General features: G+C 35.4%; 1 protein-coding gene and 1 long non-coding RNA gene across 2 annotated transcripts; one reads left to right on the top strand and one right to left on the bottom strand.

Annotated features, from left to right (window-relative positions):
• Positions 1-19,784: 19,784 nt before the first annotated feature.
• On the bottom strand, positions 19,785-20,755 carry LOC145103663 (uncharacterized). The gene is made up of 2 exons (XR_013706788.1): positions 20,497-20,755; positions 19,785-20,406 (listed from the first exon to the last, which is right to left on the bottom strand). It is a non-coding gene; the product is annotated as an uncharacterized LOC145103663 (long non-coding RNA).
• On the top strand, positions 19,863-21,582 carry LOC145103662 (SNARE-like superfamily protein). Its single transcript, XM_079040948.1, has 3 exons — positions 19,863-20,082; positions 20,161-20,329; positions 21,196-21,582. Exons 1-3 carry the CDS (start codon positions 20,023-20,025, stop codon positions 21,390-21,392), a joined length of 426 nt encoding a protein of 141 aa, XP_078897074.1. The 5' UTR covers positions 19,863-20,022; the 3' UTR covers positions 21,393-21,582.
• Positions 21,583-22,332: the final 750 nt, after the last annotated feature.

Raw genomic sequence — 22,332 nt, forward strand, 5'->3', positions numbered from 1 at the left:
ATTTCTTCACATTTTCTGGCTTTAGGGCCTCTACTTGCCATTTCTCTAGTTCATCAAGAATAGTGAACTTTACGGTAGTGTGGGTAATAGCATAACACACACTATTATGATAAACCTTTATGCTAAGTGCATCGACAACTACATTGGCCTTTCCAGGATGATACAAGATTTCACAGTCATAGTCTTTGATCAGCTCCATGGCTCGTTGTTGTCTCATATTCAAAGTTTGTTGACTGAATATATACTTGAGACTTTTGTGGTCAGTAAACAATTGGCATTTTGTACCAAAAAGATAATGTCTCCAAAGTTTTAGGGCAAATACTACTGCAACGAGTTTGAGGTCATGGGTAGGATAATTTTTTTCATACTCTTTCAGTTGTCTTGAAGCATAGGCTATTACTTTACCACGTTGCATCAATACACAACCGAGTCCCAACCTTGAAGCATCGCTATACACAGAAAAACCATTATCACCTTCTGGAAGTGATAAGATCGGAGCATGAGTCAAAAGATCTTTTAGAGTTGAGAAAGCTTTTTCTTGGGCTTCACCCCATTCGAACTTTACTTCTTTTCATGTAAGACTTGTGAGAAGTACAGCTATGCGTGAAAAGTCTTTAATGAATCTCCGGTAATACCCTACGAGACCCAAGAAACTGCGAATTTCAGAAGCATTACGGGGTGCTTCCGAATTTTGAATGACTTCAATTTTGGTAGGATCTACTGATATACCGTCACCAGAAATCACATGGCCGAGAAATTGAACTTGGCGAAGCCAAAATTCACATTTCTAGAATTTAGCATACAGTTTCTCCTTTCGAAGAAGTTCTAATATTTCACGAATATGAATGGCATGATCAGATTCAGACTTGGAATAGATTAGAATATCATCAATGAATACGATGACAGATTTATCGAGCATTGGACGGCATGCCCGATTCATCATATCCATGAATACAGCAGGAGCATTTTTCAGACCGAATGGCATGACAAGGAATTCATAATGCCCATATCGAGTACGAAAAGCAGTCTTCAGTACATCCTGATCGTGTACTTTCAACTGATGATAGCCATATCTCAAATCAATTTTCGAGAAATAGCTAACACCCTGAAGTTGATAAAACAAATCGTCAATGCGAGGTAGTGGGTACTTGTTCTTGATAGTTACCTTATTTAGCTCACGGTAATCAATACACATTCGCATCGAACCGTATTTCTTCTTGGCAAACAATACTGGAGCACCCCAAGGAGAGGTACTCGGTCGAATAAAGCCTTTGTCAAGTAATTCCTACAGTTGGATCATCATTTCCTTCATCTTAGCTGGCGCAAGACGATAAGGAGTCTTTGCAATTGGAGCAGCACCAGGTACAAGATCAATTCGGAATTCTACTTGCCTATCTGGAGGAAGTCTAGGCAAATCATCCGGGAAAACATCAGGATATTCATTAATAATGGGAACATCATTTACAATTTTCTTCCCCTCTTTTGAGATATCAATTGCATAGGCCAGATAAGTAGAACACCCTTTCGATATAAACTTACGAGCTTTTAAGAAAGAGATTATTTGAAGAATTTTAATTATTTGTTCACCGTAGATATAAATTGGTTTCTCCCTTTCAATAAGAATGCGTACTATCTTCTCGTAGCACAAGAGTTCTGCACGGTTCTTTGACAACCAATCCATACCGAGAATAATATCAAAGTTGGGCAAGGAGATAGGAATCAGGTTAGCAAGAAAATTATAGCCTTCAATTTCTATCACACAATCCCTATAGACTTTATCAGCAAGTAATGATATACTTCCCGTAGTATCTACATGAAATGGTTGCGCGAGTGCATAGCAAGCAATTTGAAAGGAATGCGCAAATTCATGAGACACAAAAGAATCTGAGGCACCAGAATTAAATAAGATGTGAGCAGGTCTAGAATTGATGAGAAATGTACCAGTCACAACATTCAGGTCTTCGTGTGCCTCCTCTGTGGTAATCTGGAATGCACGGCCTTTAGCTTTTGGTACCTCCTCCTTTTTAGTTGAAGTACTCTTTGGTTGTTGAAGAGAAGCTTGACTTCTCGCCGGTTGTTGAACAAAAGCTTGACTTCCCGCCATTTGGCTAGTAAGAGTGGGGCAGAAGCGCTTCCTGTGTCCAGTAACACCACAAGCAAAGCACGTAACACTCTTCATCGGGCAAACGGGCTTCATGTGGCCCATTTCTCCACATCCATAACAGATCACCGATTCTTTTTCTGTTATGCATTGGCCGTGGTGATTCTTTCCACATTTTTGACACGATGGTGACTGAAGAGAAAAAGATTGTGACCTACCGCGACCACGAGATGTATTATGAGATTGCACTTGTTTACCGGGATCATTTCGAATAGATTGAGCTGGTGGAATAGAGGAAACAGGAATAGTTCGATCAACACGTGGATGCTTCGGAATAGAAAAAGTGGCACCATGTATTTCTAAGTCATGCTCGCGTTTTCGGGCATACTCAACGACTTTATCAAATGATAGAGCATCCCGATTGCTCATGAAATCGTGGATTTCATATCGTAATCCCTCCATGAATAATTGAATTTTATCGTCTTCAGTTGGAATATACTTTGTAGCAAACCGTGCTTTTTGATTGAATTGAGTTTCATATTCAATCACGGTCATTCCTCATTGCTTAAGTTCGAGGAATTCTTTCTCCAATCTTCTCCTCATGTATAGAGGACAATATTTTTCTAGCAAGCGATTTTTGAACATTCCCCAAGATAAATTCTCCTGGTCATACTCGTTGAGAGCTTCAAATGTTGCTTCCCACCAGACCAAGGCTTCTCCGGTGAACATTGCGGAAGCATAATTAACCTTGTCTTCATTTATCACATGAGAGATACAGAATACTTTTCCGTGTTCTGGATCCAGGTAAGAACAACAATGGGATTAAGGGAACCTGAAAACTCCGTAGCACCACTACTCTTGAAAGTTTTTAATGAGGGAAGTTTCGCCTCCCCTTTTGAAGATTCTCTGATGACTTTCTCTTTGCCTTTATCACTATTCTTTTTGTGTTCTTCGAGAGTCTTCTGAATAACACCAGTAAGTTTACCCAAGAGTCGTTCCTCACGAGGGGATACAGGAGTATCTCCTTCATTAGGATGAGGATCTCCACCCACTTCTAGTGTATGGCTACCTTCCTGTTCAACCATTGTTCTGAAAATTTGGAGTAACATAGTATTTTAGAATATTAGGATTTATCATTACCTAATACTTTACTTAAGTCTTTCATATGGTTTGTATCCATATACTTACAATGAATCCGTTCATATATTAAACTTCCGACGGTTTAAGTCTAAATACCAATCTGTGGTATTTAGTTCACTTAAACTACTGCTCTGATACCAAGATTGAAAGAACTCATTTCTCTAAACTTTATTAATATACCAAACATGCTACATGCAATTCATAAAAATATTTTACATCTATGGTTTTTATTACAAAAGACTGGATACAAACCGACTAACGAGTTTTTACAAAGTTTTATATATATTACATAACTTCCCAGGAATTTATACACTAAATACAAAAAAAAAACTATAATATTATCTATTCTACATCTTCTACCAGTACATGACTACTGGATGTTTATCACCTGCAACAGTTTAAACATTAAGAGGGATAAGCGGGTGACGCTTAGTGAGTTCAATAACAGTTACAATATAACGCTATGCCATATACATATCAATATGACAGAAGCAAAGAGGGACAAAGAACAACAAAGGCATATGTGTATCATATGACAGGCTTTCCATATCAATTAATAATCTGATTCAATGATTTACAATTAATGATACATAACAATTTCAACTTGATATACATCAATAAAGCTTCAGCCCAAATGGCACAGAAAATACAATTTCAGATTATCATTTTGCTAGAATATACAGGCTTTCAGCCCTACATAGCCCTATTCCAATACCAGAAGTTATACGAGTCATGCTCTACATGGCCAAAGGCACAAAGCCAATATCAGAAGTTATACTAGTCATGCTCTACATGGCCAAAGGTATAAATCCGATACCAGAATAATACAGGAAAGCATATTGAACATATAACACATAACATATATTTGTCCCTATATTGAACTCACCGTGAAATAACAGGGAGCTAAAATAGTAATTTGAGCAGCACTTCGTTTTTATAATTAACTTTATTTGATGAAAAACTGGGAGCTTTATTGAAAACTGGGCCTTGAGAGGGTTGAGCTTCAAACCAAAAAGATAATTACTCGGGGTCTTCGGGCACTTCGGGACGTTTTTCGGGTGTTAGGTATGATCTCGGGGCTTCGGGGGATGTTGGTATAGCTTAAAAATGGATTTAGGGGTGAAAAGTGTGAAATTTCCAAACAAAACCGGGAGGGTTCGCACCTCCCTTTATATAGGCGAGGCTTCGGCCGAAGGGGGAGGGAGAAGGACATGCGGCATCGTATGCGAGGGGCGAAGGGCCAGGCATCGGACAGGAGGCGAGACACGCGTCTCGGTTCGGACACCTCCACCGCGATGACACGCGTCGGACTTCGCTTGGGCCGCACATCGGGTGACTCAGCAGCTCGGACACGGGGCAGGCTCGCATGCGAGGGCGACGTGGCCGAACCCTGGCCTAGTGCATGCGAAAATTCTCGGTTTTTGTGCCCCGAACTTCAAAATTTCATAACTTTCGCATACGAGCTCCGTTTTCGACGTTCTTTATATGCACGTGTAGGCGAGATTATATTCTACAACTTTCGTTTAGACTCCGTTGGCTAATTTTTACTTTATTTTTAATATTATTATTTTTAACAGACCGGGACAGGAAAATCCGTTAAAAATTCATAACTTCTTCATCCGACGTCCGTTTTCGTTTGTCTTTTTACCGTTGTACTATTATTGACGAGACCTTCAATTCTCTTTTAGTTTGTATCGGCTAAAAATCACTCGATCTTTATTTCGAGTTTTTAGTTGTATACTGCTGTGTCGAATCTTCGAAAAATCAAAACTTCCTCATACGAAGTCAGATTTGGACGTTCTTTTTATGAAAATTCTCGATTTAACGAATACTACGACTTTCATTTAGATCACTAAAGCTAAAAAGTAGTTTATTGAAAACTCACTTTTTACGTCATACGGCGTCGTGCCGATTTTGTCGCGGATCTTCGATTGGTCATAACTTCTTCGTTATAACTCGGATTTCGATGAGGTTTTTGCCTAAATGTTTCTAACGAGATAATTTACAACTTTCAATAACATTATTTTATTTATTTCCAACTTTATATTTTCGTTAATTTTAATAGTTGACTTTTGATTGGAATCTCATAAGACTTCCAATACTTTCTGAATGATTCTAAACATAGTTTTATTTCAATTCTTCATAAAACTATCTTTTTAGAACTCAACACTCAAAATCATATATTATTTAATAATATTCACTTTTAATCTATCAAGCTTAAAAAACACGATAATTATACATGGTTAATAACGTGTATGTTACAGATATATTGGTTTATATTTATCTCGGATTGGATATGAAATATTGATATACATTGGGTTATATTTATCTCGGATTGGAGATAGTATCATTTGACAGGTTTGGGCTTAGTACGTTACTAAGCATGAGATTATTATGCAAAAAGATTTATGCTAGATCTCTTAGGAGATATTGTGAATATATCTGTCTGATGGATTATTTGTTATTTGGATTATGTGTTTTTGTTATTGTAGTTGTTATTCACTAAGCTGTAAGGATTACGTTGTTTGTTTGTAAATGTTTTGCATGTTAAAAATTGTAGCGTCCGGCTCGATCCTGTGCTTGTTTGCAGCACGATCCTTGTGATAGCTTCTTGTGCTCCAGTGTACCAGTGTATACCAAAAAAAAAATTAAAATTTTTATAATTATGGAACGTATTTTGGGGTATACCTGGTGTGGAAAATCTGGGCGTTACAGTTACAAATGCTATAATATTCGCTTATTCTAATTTTTCAAATGCCTTTAGCATTATGTGAAAAGGATTAGAATTTCATGTGACTAAAGTTGTTAAACAACTGTCAAGAACATTATGAGGTATATCGAAGACTGGTTGCTTGTGGGCACCTGGGAGTATGATATTGTTAAGAAGGACCATAGTGACACATTTTAGATTGATATGGTTCTTGGTCAGAATTGATGGTCATATGGGAATATAGAAATTTTTCAATAATAGGAGATGATTGTAGAATCTACATGTGAGTTGGAAACTTTAATGCAGGAGAAGTGTTCAAGGAATGTACCTTGAATTTGAGACTTCATAACCATGAAATTGTTTCTAGTAACAAGTTCCATTGGAACATTCTGTAATATCGAAGGCTTAGTCTTTGTGACTTTAGAAACTTGAGATTTATAGAAAGTCAGTGCATGAAATATGAAATTCCACTACATCTTAGATAACAATAAGAATTTGGAATTTTGAAATGAGCATCATTGGATTAATGTCCAGATGATTTTTTCACAATGGAAGGACCATAGAGAGGCATAATATGCATTTTCATAACATGGCATGACTGATGTTATCTAATTCAAGTGGTTAATTGATTGCTCGAAACATTATACAATGATTAAATTTATAATTATTATTGTGATTAAATAATAGGGATTTGTTTATATTCAATGGGTATGATACTTTAATTAATTAATTTATTATTGTGTTTCACTTTGCATGTTTTACTTCCTGAATAATTTTATTTTTCAAATTCCACAGTCATTCATACTTTTGGAAGTAAGTAGTGAATTAAGATTGTCATGAATTGATTGTAGATTGTCCATAGAGATTAGACATTGCATGGAATTGTTGCAATATTCATGAGTACTTGAGAATAAGGATTTTAAGTATTGGATAAACTCATGCTTAGAGATTACTTCATGGATTTAATCACGAGTAATTCTAAGACGATAAAACGTAGTGTCATGTACGATATGATGAGTAAAGGTTACAACTATGTAGTCAAAGTTTATCCATTCCTTTTTCCTTAACAGGAAAAGTGATGTATTTGGGCCCTTCGATGATTTGAGTTGATCTATAAGAACCAGGAGGACTAAATTGATATGTTCGATTTTGTAATCCGAATTTGATCCCAAATCGGGAAATCGGGAAACAAAAGAATGAACATGAGGTTGATCATTTAATCTATGACTTTGTTCGTACGCTATATTGAAGAACGAAGGAATAGCTAATCACTTATCTTAGGGCCGACGTTTGGTTTGAATCGGAGTTTAGTAGTGGCTTTGGAAAGCGCTCTTTGTTGTTTGGTTATACTTGCAATTATAGTTATAGGCTTATCCAAGTGGGAGACTGTTGGATTAAGGTGTCTAAGCTCATAACTAAATTGGTATAAACTTGAAAATAGAAGCAAAGTCCTTTTAGGTTGCCCTCAAAACAAGAAATAGCTATAAATGATAGTATGAGTGAGAGAGAAAGAGAGGGAAAGAAAGAGAAATGATCTTTTGATATATTATATGATTAATATATTAATTGGAAATAGATAGTTGATTTGTTAATTTATTATGTGATTAATAAATAAATATGAGATCAATAGTTAAATAATTGATTTGTTAATTTATATTGTTAATAAATTAATAAGAAATAAATTAGAAATAGTTAATTATTAATCAGAATTAATCTAGAATTCATTCGGGATTAATTGGAATGAATTAAAGGTGCAAATGGTGAATTGTAATTGTTCAATAGTTGAACAAAAGAAGGCAATTCTAGAATTTAGGATTACTGAGTAATCTAGATTATCATTAGTCACCGTGAACATTAAATTAAGACTCAATATTAATCATACTTAGGTCACGTCAAAGGAAAAGCTAAGGTCTTAGGCGAATTTCTGCCCAAATCACCAGGCAAACCACCTAAGTCAGGTGAATGCATAGTCCCTTTAATGAGCATGATTTTAATATAAGTATTAATTAGAGTATTAAATATATGTTATAAATTTTATGTGTGATCTATATGCTTATTTCCTGGATTATGTGTTAGAAATGCATTTGATGATATACGCATATGTGAACCAAATATGGTTCTATATGTGTTAAGATATATATATATATATATATATATATATATATATATATATATATATATATAATTACAAGACAATAATAATAGAAGTATTATTAGAGAGAGACATAAAAATATATTAATACCTAAATACCCTGTGTTAAATATATACACTGAATTAGGATAGTGTTGTCTAAACATAGTTGATATCGGAAGCCCAATAGTTTTGTATGTTAATGAGATAAGACTTATTATGGATGCCTAGTTCAATTAAGTTTGATATTGGGTAGTCTCATTCCAAGAATATGTGTAAGTTAGGAATGGAGCGTAGAGTTCTGTTCTGTGACACTTTCAGGTGTTGATGGTATGAAATACGTACCGGAGTACAAATAGTATTCTTGTTTGGATGACCATAAATGGTGGGTCCAGATCAAGAAATTGTAATGTTATGTATGGTCATCTCCCAGAGTAAGATGACAACACTAGATCATTCTAGATGTTCTTGTGAATTACGTTGCTAGTGTGGGTTCATAACCCACAGACGTAAATGCAATGGGATACCATATTCATCAAAATACTCTGATGGCTCGAGTCCCTTTATGACTTTCACTAGCCAAGGAAGCCCCTAGCAGTGTAGTAAAACCCTTTCTTTAAAACGGTTTATCTTCCCAATAATCATGGACTGGGATCTATGAGGATCAATTGGGATGGGTATGTATAGGTATGAGGTTTTATAGATATCTAAATCGAAAATATATTTGTATATTGTTTGGTAACAGTTGGTTTTGCAAGATGGATATATATATATATATATATATATATATATATATATATATATATATATATGTATGTATATATATACATTGTGGGATTTAAATCCCTATGTATCTCATCAGGTTTCCCAACATGACCCACTTAGTTTGTCTGCATCACATGTATGAAGACTTAAGCCATGGGAACTTCATTAGGATGCTGAGTGATTAAGAGAAAGCCTGAAATGGTGTTCAGGACCATTAGGTCATTACGTTGTAACTTATGTATCTGTATTGATTATGACATCCTTATGATTTTATTTGAGGAAATCTTGTACTCAAAAGATTTTTATATACTGGGATTTTCCGCAAATGAAGTATCATGATTTTTAAAGTGTAAAGAAATTTCTTTTTGGTTCTGAAAATTAGAGGATGTCACTTCGAAGTATGGTCGAGATTGCACTAGAATTCATGCCAGCAGCTGAATCGGACATGATGGCAGGAGTTCAAGCCATGATGCGGGCGATGCTAGCTGAGTAAATGGAGGAAGCCATACAATTGCTCCAAGAGAATGGGAGAAAAGTCACGACACCGATTGTTGAACCAGTGTTGAATGAAGTTCATCCCAAAGAAGGAAGTTGTATTAAAGTTGTAAATCCAACTGAACCATGAAGGGTTCGGAGTAACAACATAGAAGAAGAGGTTGGCAGAAACAAATGTGTAACGCCCGCAGATCCGGGCTAGTCAATTTAGAGACTATGAGCATCAAAAATGAGTTTTTGATGGAAGATTATTTAGAAGGAATAATCTTAACCAAGTGGTAGTATATGTTACAAGGGTTCCGTACATATAAAGAACGCCTAAATCCGAGTTATAACGAAGAAGTTATGGCCCGTCGAAGTTTTACGGCAAAACCGGCACGACACCGGTAGACGTAAATAGTGAAATTACGATGGAGGACTTTTTAGCCTTAGTGATCTAAACGAAATTTGTAGTATATGTTAAACCGAGAACATACCAAAAAAAGAACGCCTAAATCTGACTTCGTATGAGGAAGTTATGAATTTTCTAAGATTTGGCTTAGCAGTGCACGGCCCGAAACTCGAATTTTAGTTCGAGCGGTTTTTGGATTACGCGACCTAAATGAGAGTTGAAGATCTCATTAATAGTAACTCAGCGATAAAAAGACAGACGAAAACGGATTCTGTATGAAGAAGTTACGAATTTTACGCGGACATTTAACAGTGTAATCTTCTTATACTATTAAATTTAAAATCGGTCGAGAATTAACCGATGAAGTCAAAAGGAAAGCTGTAGATCTTGTCTTTACCTACGCGTGGATATAAAGAACGTCAAAAACGGAGTTTGTATGCGAAAGTTATGAATTTTTAAAGAATGGTTGTTTTACCTGCGTCTGGCGCCACGTGTCAGCACCAGACTTCGCCTTGGAGCCTACGCAAGGCTCACGACGTGAGCACCCTTTCTCACGACGTGAATCGGCCTAGACAGCCTATAAATAGAGGCGTAAATCACCCCCAAAACTCACACCTTTCATACTCTTTCTCTCCCATTACCCCCAAACCCTCTTCCCCCTTCCCTAGCACCTCCTAGGTGTTAGAGGCGAGTCCCGGAGAGCCGGAAGGATCCGAGAAGAAGAGCTTTCGGCTCGGAAGTTCTGCCCCTGCAGAGCCCAGCTCCTAGCCAAACCCCTGGTAAGTGAGATGTGCTTACCCTACCTTAAGTATAGCTTATGTTTAAATATAATAATGTTATTAGGACCTTATAATAAATATATTGGCTATTATTATGAGTTATATAAGTGTCCTTATAATATCTTTTTAACCACTCGCGGTACTGGGAATCTGGTTTGGAGGGCCGTTTGGGTTGCTGGATTTCAGAAGTGATATATGCCAAAATGATCCTGCCCTCCGGTGTTCCATGTCTGGCCCCTGTCTGTACATAGTGGGTGAAAAGTATTGTGTTAACGCTTATATAATAGTAATAATGGCAAGACTATTAATTAGTCTCGTCGAACGTTAGACTAAACTCTAGTGGTAATGATACTAGGTTCTGTCGAAGGAGTTGTTTAAAGTAAACGAAGTGTTGTCCGAGTACCGAATCACCACCTTATCAGGTGAGTGCATAGTTACTTTCATCTTACACATAGATATGAAGTATTTTATATAAATTACGTGCTATGTGTATATACTGTCTGAATACTTGCCGTCTATGCTGGATGAAACGTTTTATACATGTTTTAAATGATCTAAACTGTATATGTATTTTATATCAACAAAATGTGTTGGGTAAAACATGGGTAGATTAGAGGTGAGATAAATGATGAGCGATGAAAGATGAGATAAATGATGAGCGATGAAAGATGAGATGAATGATGAGCGATGATATATGAGTGATAAAATATGGTGTGAAGCGATGACCTAAGCGATGAGCCAAAGCGATAAGCCAAAACGATGAGCCAAAGCGATGGGCCAAAACGATGAGCCAAAACGATGAGCCAAACAATGACCCAAGCGATGGCCCCGTCATCTAGCAGAGTATGGATGACAACCACATACTATTCTAGACAGTCTAGTGGAACACTAGCAGGCTCGCAACCTGTAGGTGTTGTGAACGATGTGTTCACCCGGTGTACTCTAAAAAAACCCATTGACAGGTATTACGAGTGGTCTCTCGAAAACGATACTGTCAATAAACAAGATAAACCCTAGCGACTATGCAGACTTAGTGTCGATTCCTTAGGATACTCCTTAGGAATGAATGAACGAGGAATAGCTGAATCTTAGGGTAGACCCTTAAGAGTAAAGAAGATAATGGGGATGGGTAATTGGGTTGATTATTTGATTTTTAACATAATAATTATATTATTATGGGTTGAAAACCCTATGTACTCACCAGGTTTCCCAACCTGACCCACTCAAGCTTATTTGTATCACAGGTGTCGATATGAAGCTACTTTACACTGAGGGATTTAAAAGAGATGTAGATCACTAGTGTAAATGAATGTAAGTTCTGTTTATGCTTATGTTTCTATATTGACGATGACATCCCAAATGTTTTAAAATGAATAAAAATACATTTCTTCGGAAATGCTTTGATAACGTATTTATCATGTTTTTCTGGGAACAAATTCCGCAACATTTTTTATTAAAAGAAGTACTCTGATTTTTATAAATCATAAACAAAATCAGTCTTTTCTGGTCGTGAAAATGGGGATGTCACAAAATGCAAGTATGAGGACTTTATGGCATCCCAACCACCAAGTCTTTCTGGAGAACCAATGTCAGCGATAGTTATGGATTGGATCTATGAAATGGAAATGGTGTTTGAAAGTTGTAAGTGTAGCGATAAACAGAAAAGGATCTTCGCAGCAAGACAACTAAAGACCGGAGTGTTAAGCTGGTGGAAACGAGTGGATAATACTATGTAAAAAGAGGAAGCAAGGAAGTTGCCATGGGAAGACTACCTTGTGCAATTAAAAATTGAATATTGATCAGAAAGAGACCTTATGGAGATAAGCAATGAATTCCAGAACCTAAAGAAAGGAAAAATGAGCATCGGCCAGTATGCTGCAGCTTTTTCTGAGAAAATGGAGTTAGATCCTTACCTAGCTCCCACTCAGCTATCCAAGATAGAGAAATCCGCTAATGGACTACCAACGGATTTTGGTCCAATAGTAAAGCAAGCAACTACGTTGGTAGTACCCATTGGAGTTGCCAAATCCCTTGAAGACATAATAAAAGGGAAAGTCGTCAACCAAGCTGAAGTGGAAAAGAAGAGGAAGAATGAAGAATCCTCAAAATCCAATAAAAAGAGTAGATTTTCAAGGCCTAACCTCAATGACGTGAAGCCTAGGAGGAGCAAGGAAGCAATGCGGCGTGAAAAATGCAGAAAAAAGCATTTTAGATAATGCAAGGAAGCAGGGGCGAACGCAAGAATTGATAGTAGGTGTTGCCGGAATTTTTTTTGCTGGTCAAACATAATATAAAAGTATGTTGCTATTAATAACATTTGTAATTGTGTTGTAGTTATGTTAATAGCAACACACTCTTATTACTTTGTTTAATAAATCATTCTATTTTCACTTTTTCATATTTATAGTACTTATAACATCTTATTTTGTAACGCCCCTTCCATTTAATTGTTTCGAAATAGGATTTATATATTTTTACGAGAAATTATATAATTAATTAAATAAATAAGATATAATAATAATAATAATAATAATAATAATAATAATAATATAAATAAATCAATTTACTTAATTAATTAATTAGGATTTATAAATCCAAGGGTGTTTTGTGCACTTCTCCGAAACCAGTTTTGAATGGATATTCCAAATTTAGGATATAAGTTGCCATTAGACTGAACCTAAGGGACCAAAACTGACAATTTTCGAAAGTTTGTGTCTTTTTCCCCTACATCTCGTTGCAGCAAGTAGCAGAAACAGGTTTTCTATTCGATAGGAGGTCATTAGAACATGATCATCCGGTCTGTTACGGTAGTTAGAGTAAAGACCTTATCATGAACTAAGCATATTTAAGAAGGAGCATGAATCTCCGATGAAGGTCAAATTTGTAATTTGAATGTTAAAGTTGAAGGTCCAAGCAAGAATGAAGAGTGGGTGCAAGTTTTATCACCACCAGCAAGTAAGAAGTCTAAGATCTTGATGAGGAGGGCATGAGAGTTACGATTATTACCAAAGATGGAAATGTAATGTGCCAAATCATTATACAAGCCCTATTTTGCTGATGATTTTGGGGCGTAATCATCCTAATGGGAAGATAATTGTAATGCCCACAACTTCGGGCTAGACAATTAAGATATGATAAGTGATAATTATGATAAATTGAACCCTCGAATGGGGAGATCCAATCTTGCACGTCGCATACTACATAATTATAAGCCTTTTAGGGAATTTATCGATAAGCGATAAAACGACATTTTTATAGAAGGTTATTTAGGATAAATAATCTTAGCCAAAGTTGTAGTAGGTATAACAAGGGTTCCGTACATATAAAGAATGTTGAAATCCGACTTTGTATGAAGAAGTTATGATTCTTCGAAGTTTCACGATTAAACTGACACGACTATGTGTATCGTAAAAAGTGAATTTTTGATAGAATGATTATTAGCCTAATAAATCTAAACAAAATTCATAGTAATCATAAAACCGAGAGCGTGCGTACAGAGCACGTCCAAATCTGACTTCGTATGGGGAAGTTATGATTTTTTGAAGTTTCAGCGCAGCAGCGCGAACGCAAAAATCAAAATTCAAATTAGTTGATAGTTAGCCGAAACAATCTAAACGAGAGTCAAATATCTTGTGAATACCTATCCGTCGATATAAAGACAATTGAGAACGAATGTCGTATGTGAGAGTTAAGATTTTTATACGGACTTTAACAATCTAAGTCTAGGGATGAGCAAACAGACCGAGGAACCGGCCGGAACCGGTCCCGGAACCGGTCGGGCCGGGACCGGTACTATAATTTTGTAAATTTTTGGAACCGGGACCCAGTAAGAACCGGCCCAAAACCGGGAACCGGACCGGATAGTCTTTACAAAACACCCCATGCCTTTGTCGCTTGCACTTCTACTTTGGACGTAAAAAAAACATCGATCGTGAATCAATAACCCACGAAATCCACTGAAGCACGACTCGGCCATGTACGTTATTTCAATATTATAATAGTGCATGGGCCATGTTCTTGTCGAAGCAATTCAACCTTATAATAACTATTAGTTTCATATTTAAACGTTTAGTATTTGTCTTTACATTCATGTAAATATCATGATCTGGTTCAAGATTCCATGGACTTGAAACTCATAAAAAATTAATAGTGCATGGGCCACTCGACAACTTTTCACATGAATTCAAATCTAAACATGTTAAACGTAGGCATGAAAACTTAAACGTAAAAAAGAAAAGCAAATGGATGAAAACTTGCACAAAAAAGAAAAGCAAATGGCCACATCACAAAATGTTCATAGCACACTAAACGCACTGCTACTCAAAACAGATTAAACGTACATCTTAGACCAAAAGTGTATTAACGCATTTACGTTGCTATTTGTCGAAGACCGGTTCCGAAATCGAAAAACCGGCAAAAACCGGACTCGGAACCGGTAGAACCGCCGGGCCGGTTCGGTTCTTGATTTTGGCCGAAGTCGGTTCCCGGTTCGGGTCCGGGTCTGGCCGGTTCGGTCCTTTTGCTCATCCCTATCTAAGTCTGGTAAAAATATAACTTTAAAAATAAAGAGAGAATTAGCCGACAGAGTCTAAACTAAATTTATAGATTTCATCGATAGCTACACATGGATACAAAGAACATCAAAAACATATTTTGTATGAGAAAGATACGGATTTTTGAATTTTTTATGTCGACGTCGCGCGCAGCTAAAGGTGCGGCGCACGCTTCTAGAAGCAGGCAACATGGACCACTATCTTCATGACATGTGGCACCAAGCGAACAGATCAACATTTCTGAAGGGCACGATACGCCTAGCCTATTTTTCAGGTATAAATAGCAGATCCCATCACACTCTCCCTCACACAATTCCCTGAACTCTCTCTCAAATATTTAGACCGGCTTTGAGGTCTTTTCTTCGGGATTTTGCAATATTTTAGTTTAGCGAAGATTTGGTCATCTAGACTCAACTAGTAGAAGCTCTCGGGTCAGGGTTCTGTCCGCACAATTTCTCGATTTTCGCTAAAATTTATGTAAGTTAAGGTACACTTATTTTATTTCAAGTGCAACTTATATTTATGTTCATAGTCATTATTATGAACCTATAAATAAGATTTATTAGTGATTCCAAGTCATTTTACTAGTTGATCTACTTACGAGAGTGATGTCTAGGTTGGATTTAGTGAGGTGTTTAAAGTAGGATTTCCAAAAAGTATACTCTGTATACCAAACGAACCCTACCTCCGATATGATCCTACATGGTTATTCCTTACTTGATAGATCTTGATGTAGACATTGGGATTAGTGAGGAATCTAGACTATCATTAGTTGCCATGAACATTAAACTAAGACTCACTATTAATCATACTTAGGTCACGTTAAAGGAAAAGCTAAGGTGTTAGGCGAAACTCTGCCCAAATCACCAGTCAATCTACCTAAGTCAAGTGAGTGTATAGCACTTTTTATGAACATGATTTTAATACAAGTATTAACTAAAGTATTAAATATCTGTCGAAAAGTTTATGTGTAAGCTATATGCTTATTGTCTGGATTATTTGTTAGAAATTTATTTGATGATATACGATATGCAAACCATATATGGTTTTATATGTGTTAAGAGATATATATCTATTATTACGATATGATAATAATAGAAGTATTATTAGAGAGAGCGAGAGAGAGAGAGAGAGAGAGAGAGAGAGAGAGAGAGAGAGAGAGAGAGAGAGAGTGAGAAAGAGAGAGAGAGAGAGAGAGAGAGAGAGAGAAATAAAAATATATTAATACGTAAATACTCTATGTTAAATATATGCATTGAATTAGGATAGTGTTACCTGAACAGAGTTGATATTGGAAGCCTAATAGTTTTGCCTGTTAATGAGATAAGACTTATTATGGATGCCTAGTTCAATTAAGATTGATATTGGGTAGTCTCATTTAGAGAATGTGTGTAAGTTAGGAATGGAGAATAGAGTTTTGTTCTATGATACTTTCAGGTGTTGATGGTACAAAATACGTACTGGAGTACAAATAGTATTCCTTTTGGATGACCAAAAATGGTGGGTCCGGATGAGGCAACTATAATGGTATGTCTAGTCATCTCCCAGAGTAAGATGACAACAATTGATCATTCTAGACGGTCTTGTAAATTACGTTGCTAGTGTGGGGTCATAACCTACAGACGTAGATGAAATGGGATTCCATATTCATCAAAATACTCTGATGGCTCGAGTGCCTTCATGACTTTCACCAGCCAAGGAGGCCCCTAGCAGTGTAGTGAAACCCCTGCTTTAAAACGATTTATCTTCCCGATAATCGTGGACTAGGATCTGTGAGGATCGATTGGGATGGGTATGTATAGGTATGAGGTTTTATAGATATCCAAATCGGAAATATATCTATATATTGTTTGGTAACAGTTGGTTTTGCAAGATTGATATATATATATATATATATATATATATATATATATATATATATATACACACACACACACACAAACATATTCTGGGATTGAAATCCCTATGTATCTCACCATGTTTCCCAACCTGACCCGCTCAGTTTGTATGTATCGCATGTATCAAGACTTAAGCTCCGAGAACTTGATTAGAATGTTGATTGATTAAGAGAAATCCTGCAATGGTTGTTCAGAACCGTTAGGTCTTTATGCTGTAACTTATATATATGTATTGATTATGACATCCTTAGGATTTTATTTGAGGCAATCTTGTACTAAAAAGATTTTAATATATTGAGATTTCCCGCAAATGAAGTATCATGATTTTTAAAGCGTAAAGAAAGTTCTTTTTGGTTTTGAAAATTAGAGGATGTCACATTTTTTAGTTGATTTTCTCTCATATTTATAGTAAAATGGTGATGTCATCAAGATTATATCACACCTTCCGACATGTGTCACCTCGAAGTGCGTGTCCCATAATCCAACATTTAGAAAATTTTCCGAACATGCATGTCGATATTCCTAAACGTGCTGATTCTGAATATGCAATCAAAAATTTCAAGCGAAAGACGATACTATGTTTAGAACGTGTTCGAAGTTACAGCTTAGTTATATTTTATAACTTTCATGATTGACGTTTTTCGCAAAAGTGACATAACTCTGAGTGAAAAATATTCTGATAATGAAATCAAATATTTTGGAATAGTCTAAGTTAAAAAATGTGATTAAAAACGCTCAACGAATCTAGTAGCTATCCTAACGAATCAATTCGGTATTTTTTTCAGGAAAAATCAATTATACAACTGATTTATTTTCTTAAAAAGAGCGTAGCTTTTGCATATGATCTCCGTTTTCGACGATCTTTATATGCATGAAGTCGTGTTAACAAATATTATCCAATTATATTGTCAATTGCTCCTAAGTATACTTAAAACACAAATTTTTATTTTCATGTATTAATAACACTTATTTTTGTGAATAGTTCTTCGTTTGTCTATGATCATCAGCTTTTTGAGACAATTAGGGTATTCCGTTTGCAATTCTAAGTGTAATGACTTCAATTGCATTCAAAAACAAGGAAAACTACACAATATGTCTTATTCCAATGGGGTTCGCGGTGGTTTGACCAACGAACGTTGATCTATTTTTACCATTTGTTACCCCCCCCCCAAACATGGTTGCCTTTATTGACTTACACTTGCCAAGGAATCCCCAAAGCATTATAGTATACTCGTTGCTTAGAGTGACCGGTCAGGTTAGATCTCAAATGATCATTGTTATAGGATCAGGATGTGAGCATCGATGGGTTGGATAACTATGGTGACATTGTCTTATAGATATATAAGTCGTATGATATATCTATATTGTTTGGTAATGTTTGTTATGTAGGATTGTTATATAAGATTTATTATCATTAAAATATTGTGGGATTGAAAACCGTATGTGTCTCACCAGGTTCCAAAACCTGACTCACTCAAATTATATGCATCATAGGTAACGATACTAAAACTGTTGGAACTTGATGATTGAATAAGAGACAATGTGTAATAGTATTCAGGACCAATATCTCTTTACGTTGTAACCTGTGTTGTGTATTGATTATGACATCCTTAGTGTTTTAGTATTTTGAAACGTCATTTGTTATCTCAAATAGTTTTATTAAACTGAGACTTTCTGCAACAAAGACAATATGATTTTGAAGACATAAAGAAAAGTTTTTTTTTCGATTCTGAAAATAGAGAATATCAAAATCTTCGGTTTCTATCTCAAAGGATCTAAACACCCTATGAAAGTATTTGGTTAATTAAGCATGATCTAGTTGGATCCATGTTTCAGAATTAAAGTTTTATTATTTTTTTCAATGAGTTTATTGGATTATTAATGATTTTATGAATCTATCAATTTTCAACAGTAGTATTAGACAACTTTGTTGATTACGTGTTAAAGTTTTAGTTTGCTTTATTGTTCACTCATTTTTTTAGGGCTTGTTTTTTATTTGGATAATTATACTTTTAATGGCTTGTTTTTTACTATTTTAGTATTAATGTTTATAAAAAAAAATTACATTATTGAGTTTTATAAAACAAGCCATTAAAAACGTTTTTTTTGTAAATGTATGAACTGTTAGTGCATTGCCTGAACTTCTGTGGTGTTGTGATGGTTGATTATTATTAAAATGTAATGTAATGGTTTCAACAAATTTGAGACTATATAATTATTGTAATAGATTAGGATTGATGTATTTTTTGTTATTGTAATGTAAATAGCACGGAAAATGTAAGAAGACAACCCTAGCAAACCAAAGAATCCCAACAACAAGGAGCCCAACAACTACCTTTGTGGGCTTGGAACTATGCATAGCAGGCTTAGTAGCCTCGATAGCTTATGGCTCCTTCATCGACCAACCCAAGCCTCACCGACCGAACACAGGCAAGCCCAAAAATACAATTGCCCATGGCTTTAAAATTAGTTATATAGCTTAGCTCATGGCTCCTTCATTTTTGTTGACTTTTAGGCTTCAAAATTAATTATATTGCCTAGCTTTAACCAATCAAAATCTTCTGGCTTTCAAGTTGAGTTTAGGTTCGGGCCCAAACAATTCACTATGTTTTGCTGTCATTATTTTTGTATGTGTGATGTGATTGGCAAATTTATTTTGAAATTGGTTTTAATTTTAGATTAATTTTTTGGGTTAAAATTCTTTTTAACAAAAATAAATATTGTTTATAGTTGTTTTAACAACTCTTGTTCATAATATAGTTATTTGAATTTAGTTAGAGAGTAAAGACACAACATTAAACGTATTATAGAGATTTCCGACTTAAAAAATAATAATAATAAAATAAAGGACCAATAGCGTAAATTACCCAAAACAAAAGGAAGGTCAGTGCAACACTACAACTTGCAACATAGAGCACGGCAATTCTCTCCGTTGTTCGAACCTGAAATTTGATCAATACGCTCTTGCACCCGAATTTTGTATGCTCTACAAAAAGCGAGTCTCCTACTGAGCCTGAGCCTGGATCTGTGAAGTTTTGCTCAATCTGCTACAGAAAAGTATGGCTGCAATTTATAGTCTTTATATCATCAACAAATCAGGAGGTCTCATCTTCTACAAGGTAAATACCTAAAATTCCAAATCCAGTTCTGATCATTTTCCACTTTTGGGGTTTTCTAATGAACAAAAAATGCGATAGGATTATGGGTTAGCAGGCAGAATGGATACCAATGATAGCTTGAGATTAGCAAGTTTGTGGCACTCGATGCACGCCATCTCCCAGCAATTGTCCCCAATTTCCGGATGCTTCGGTATCGAACTCCTGGAAGCGGACACATTTGATCTTCATTGCTTTCAGTCTCTTACCGGTACGTTGTTAACTTTTAAGGTCGATCATATTCATTTTGTAAACCGAATCTGATGATCGAGGATAATATTGAACCTGCTGTAATCGAAAATTTTCCCCTTTGTTAAGAATACTATAGACCTAAATCACTAGTTGCGTTTCGTTCTAAAATCTGTATGGATTTCGAACCTTGTGATGAAGACTTCATTTTTAATGAAATGATTATGACAATTGCTGAATGATGTCCTGTTAAATCCTGCTTCAAATTACATTGGAAATTTGAGCTCTAAGAATATTAGGTCTGATTCGAGGCAAATCTTGCCTTTTTCTACTATGGAAAGAATACAGAGTTCCAATGCATTTGATTTTTAGCCAAATTTGCTTTCATTCCCATACAAAAGGTAAGCAGAATCTGAAGAGAGAGAAACGTGTGTATAATAACCTTACAAATCAGTCATTTGCTATGAACATGATAACAAATACATAAAAATTGTACTTTGTACAGTATTTCAGAAATCTGATATTATTCTGCAGGACTTTCTGTTTGTTGATTATTGTTATCATTTAGGCCCTGTAGGTATGAAATTATACTTATGGTAATTATGGCCTTGTTAGTTCATATTATGCAAATATTTTGGGCAATTGAGAACTACAAAGTTTAAATATATCATGATCATTATGCTCTTTGGTCTAATAATGTAAAAACTAGGAAAATAACTAATTATCTCCCTCTTTGTATCTTGAAAAATTATCCACCCAATTATAGCAGTGAAAAATGTTGTGTATTTTGGTAGATTTTTCAAAGTACAATCCTTTAACAGGAAGAAATGAAAGTAGGATGCTATAATAAACATAAACACGTATTAATGGTGGTGTGTACTTTGGCAGGGACAAAGTTTTTTGTTGTATCTGAGCCTGGAACGCATCACATGGATAATTTGTTGAAACATATTTATGAATTGTACACGGATTATGTGTTGAAGAATCCATTTTATGAAATGGAGATGCCAATTCGGTGTGAGCTCTTTGATATCAATCTTGCACAAGCAATACAAAAGGATCGTGTTGCGTATCTTGGCCGATGAGGAGATGAATCTTATTATGCAAACAATCCTATCTTTTTTTTTTCTCCAAATTCTAATTTTAGTTTCGGGTTTATTTGATTGATATTGTTAAATTCCAAGTTTATTTGATAAAATAGTAGCCAACTGAAGCTTTTGGGATATATGCTCATATCATATGTTTCTTATATGTTATACATTTGTTTCTTTCTTAGGCCCCATTTGTGTTATGCATGACGTGACAAATCCTTTGAAACATACATATTGTTGTATTATTGCTCCTTATATCATAATATCTAATTTTTTGCTATAAGCCAAAGATCTTTTGGGAGGCTTTATATGTTATGATTAAGCATAGAAGGATTAGGAAATCTAGACAAGCAAACAACATACTTTTTCTTCTTCATCTACACAAATGTTGTTTTAGTATATCTTTCAACTGCCATCCACATAAATAACAATGAATTGTAATATCCAAATTAAAAGGAATTTGAGGCTACAAGTGACATCTAGGACTCAAAATAGTTGCAAGAGACCAAAGAACACATAGTATAAATAATGCATAATAATTGACAAAGCCATGTGATCATGTGTAACCTCAAGATTTTTCAAACTCAATACCGAAAAAATCAACACTTTTGGCCCGGTCCCCACAGGGTTTTTGTGGGGAAAATTAGTCCAACCCCTAAAATTGAGATCTGAAATAAGGCCTAGTGAGTGGATTATAAGTGTGTTTAGTGTGTTATTGCAACTTCACACATGATGCATAACCATAAAATATAAGATTTGAACTAAAGATCGACTTACGGTTTTTGGAGAAGAAGCATATGCATTGGATACTTCCGTTTTGATGATTTCTTCATATGATTTGATGATGTTTTGAATTATTCATCTTTGAGATGTTTCTTTCCCTAACTTTTAAATCTACTAATATTGTGAGACTTTGAAAATTGATTTTTGGGGT

The sequence above is a fragment of the Lactuca virosa genome, chromosome 4 (genome assembly GCF_052849685.1).
Source record: "Lactuca virosa cultivar CGN04683 chromosome 4, Lactuca_virosa_CGN04683_v6, whole genome shotgun sequence".
NCBI lineage: Eukaryota > Viridiplantae > Streptophyta > Magnoliopsida > Asterales > Asteraceae > Lactuca > Lactuca virosa.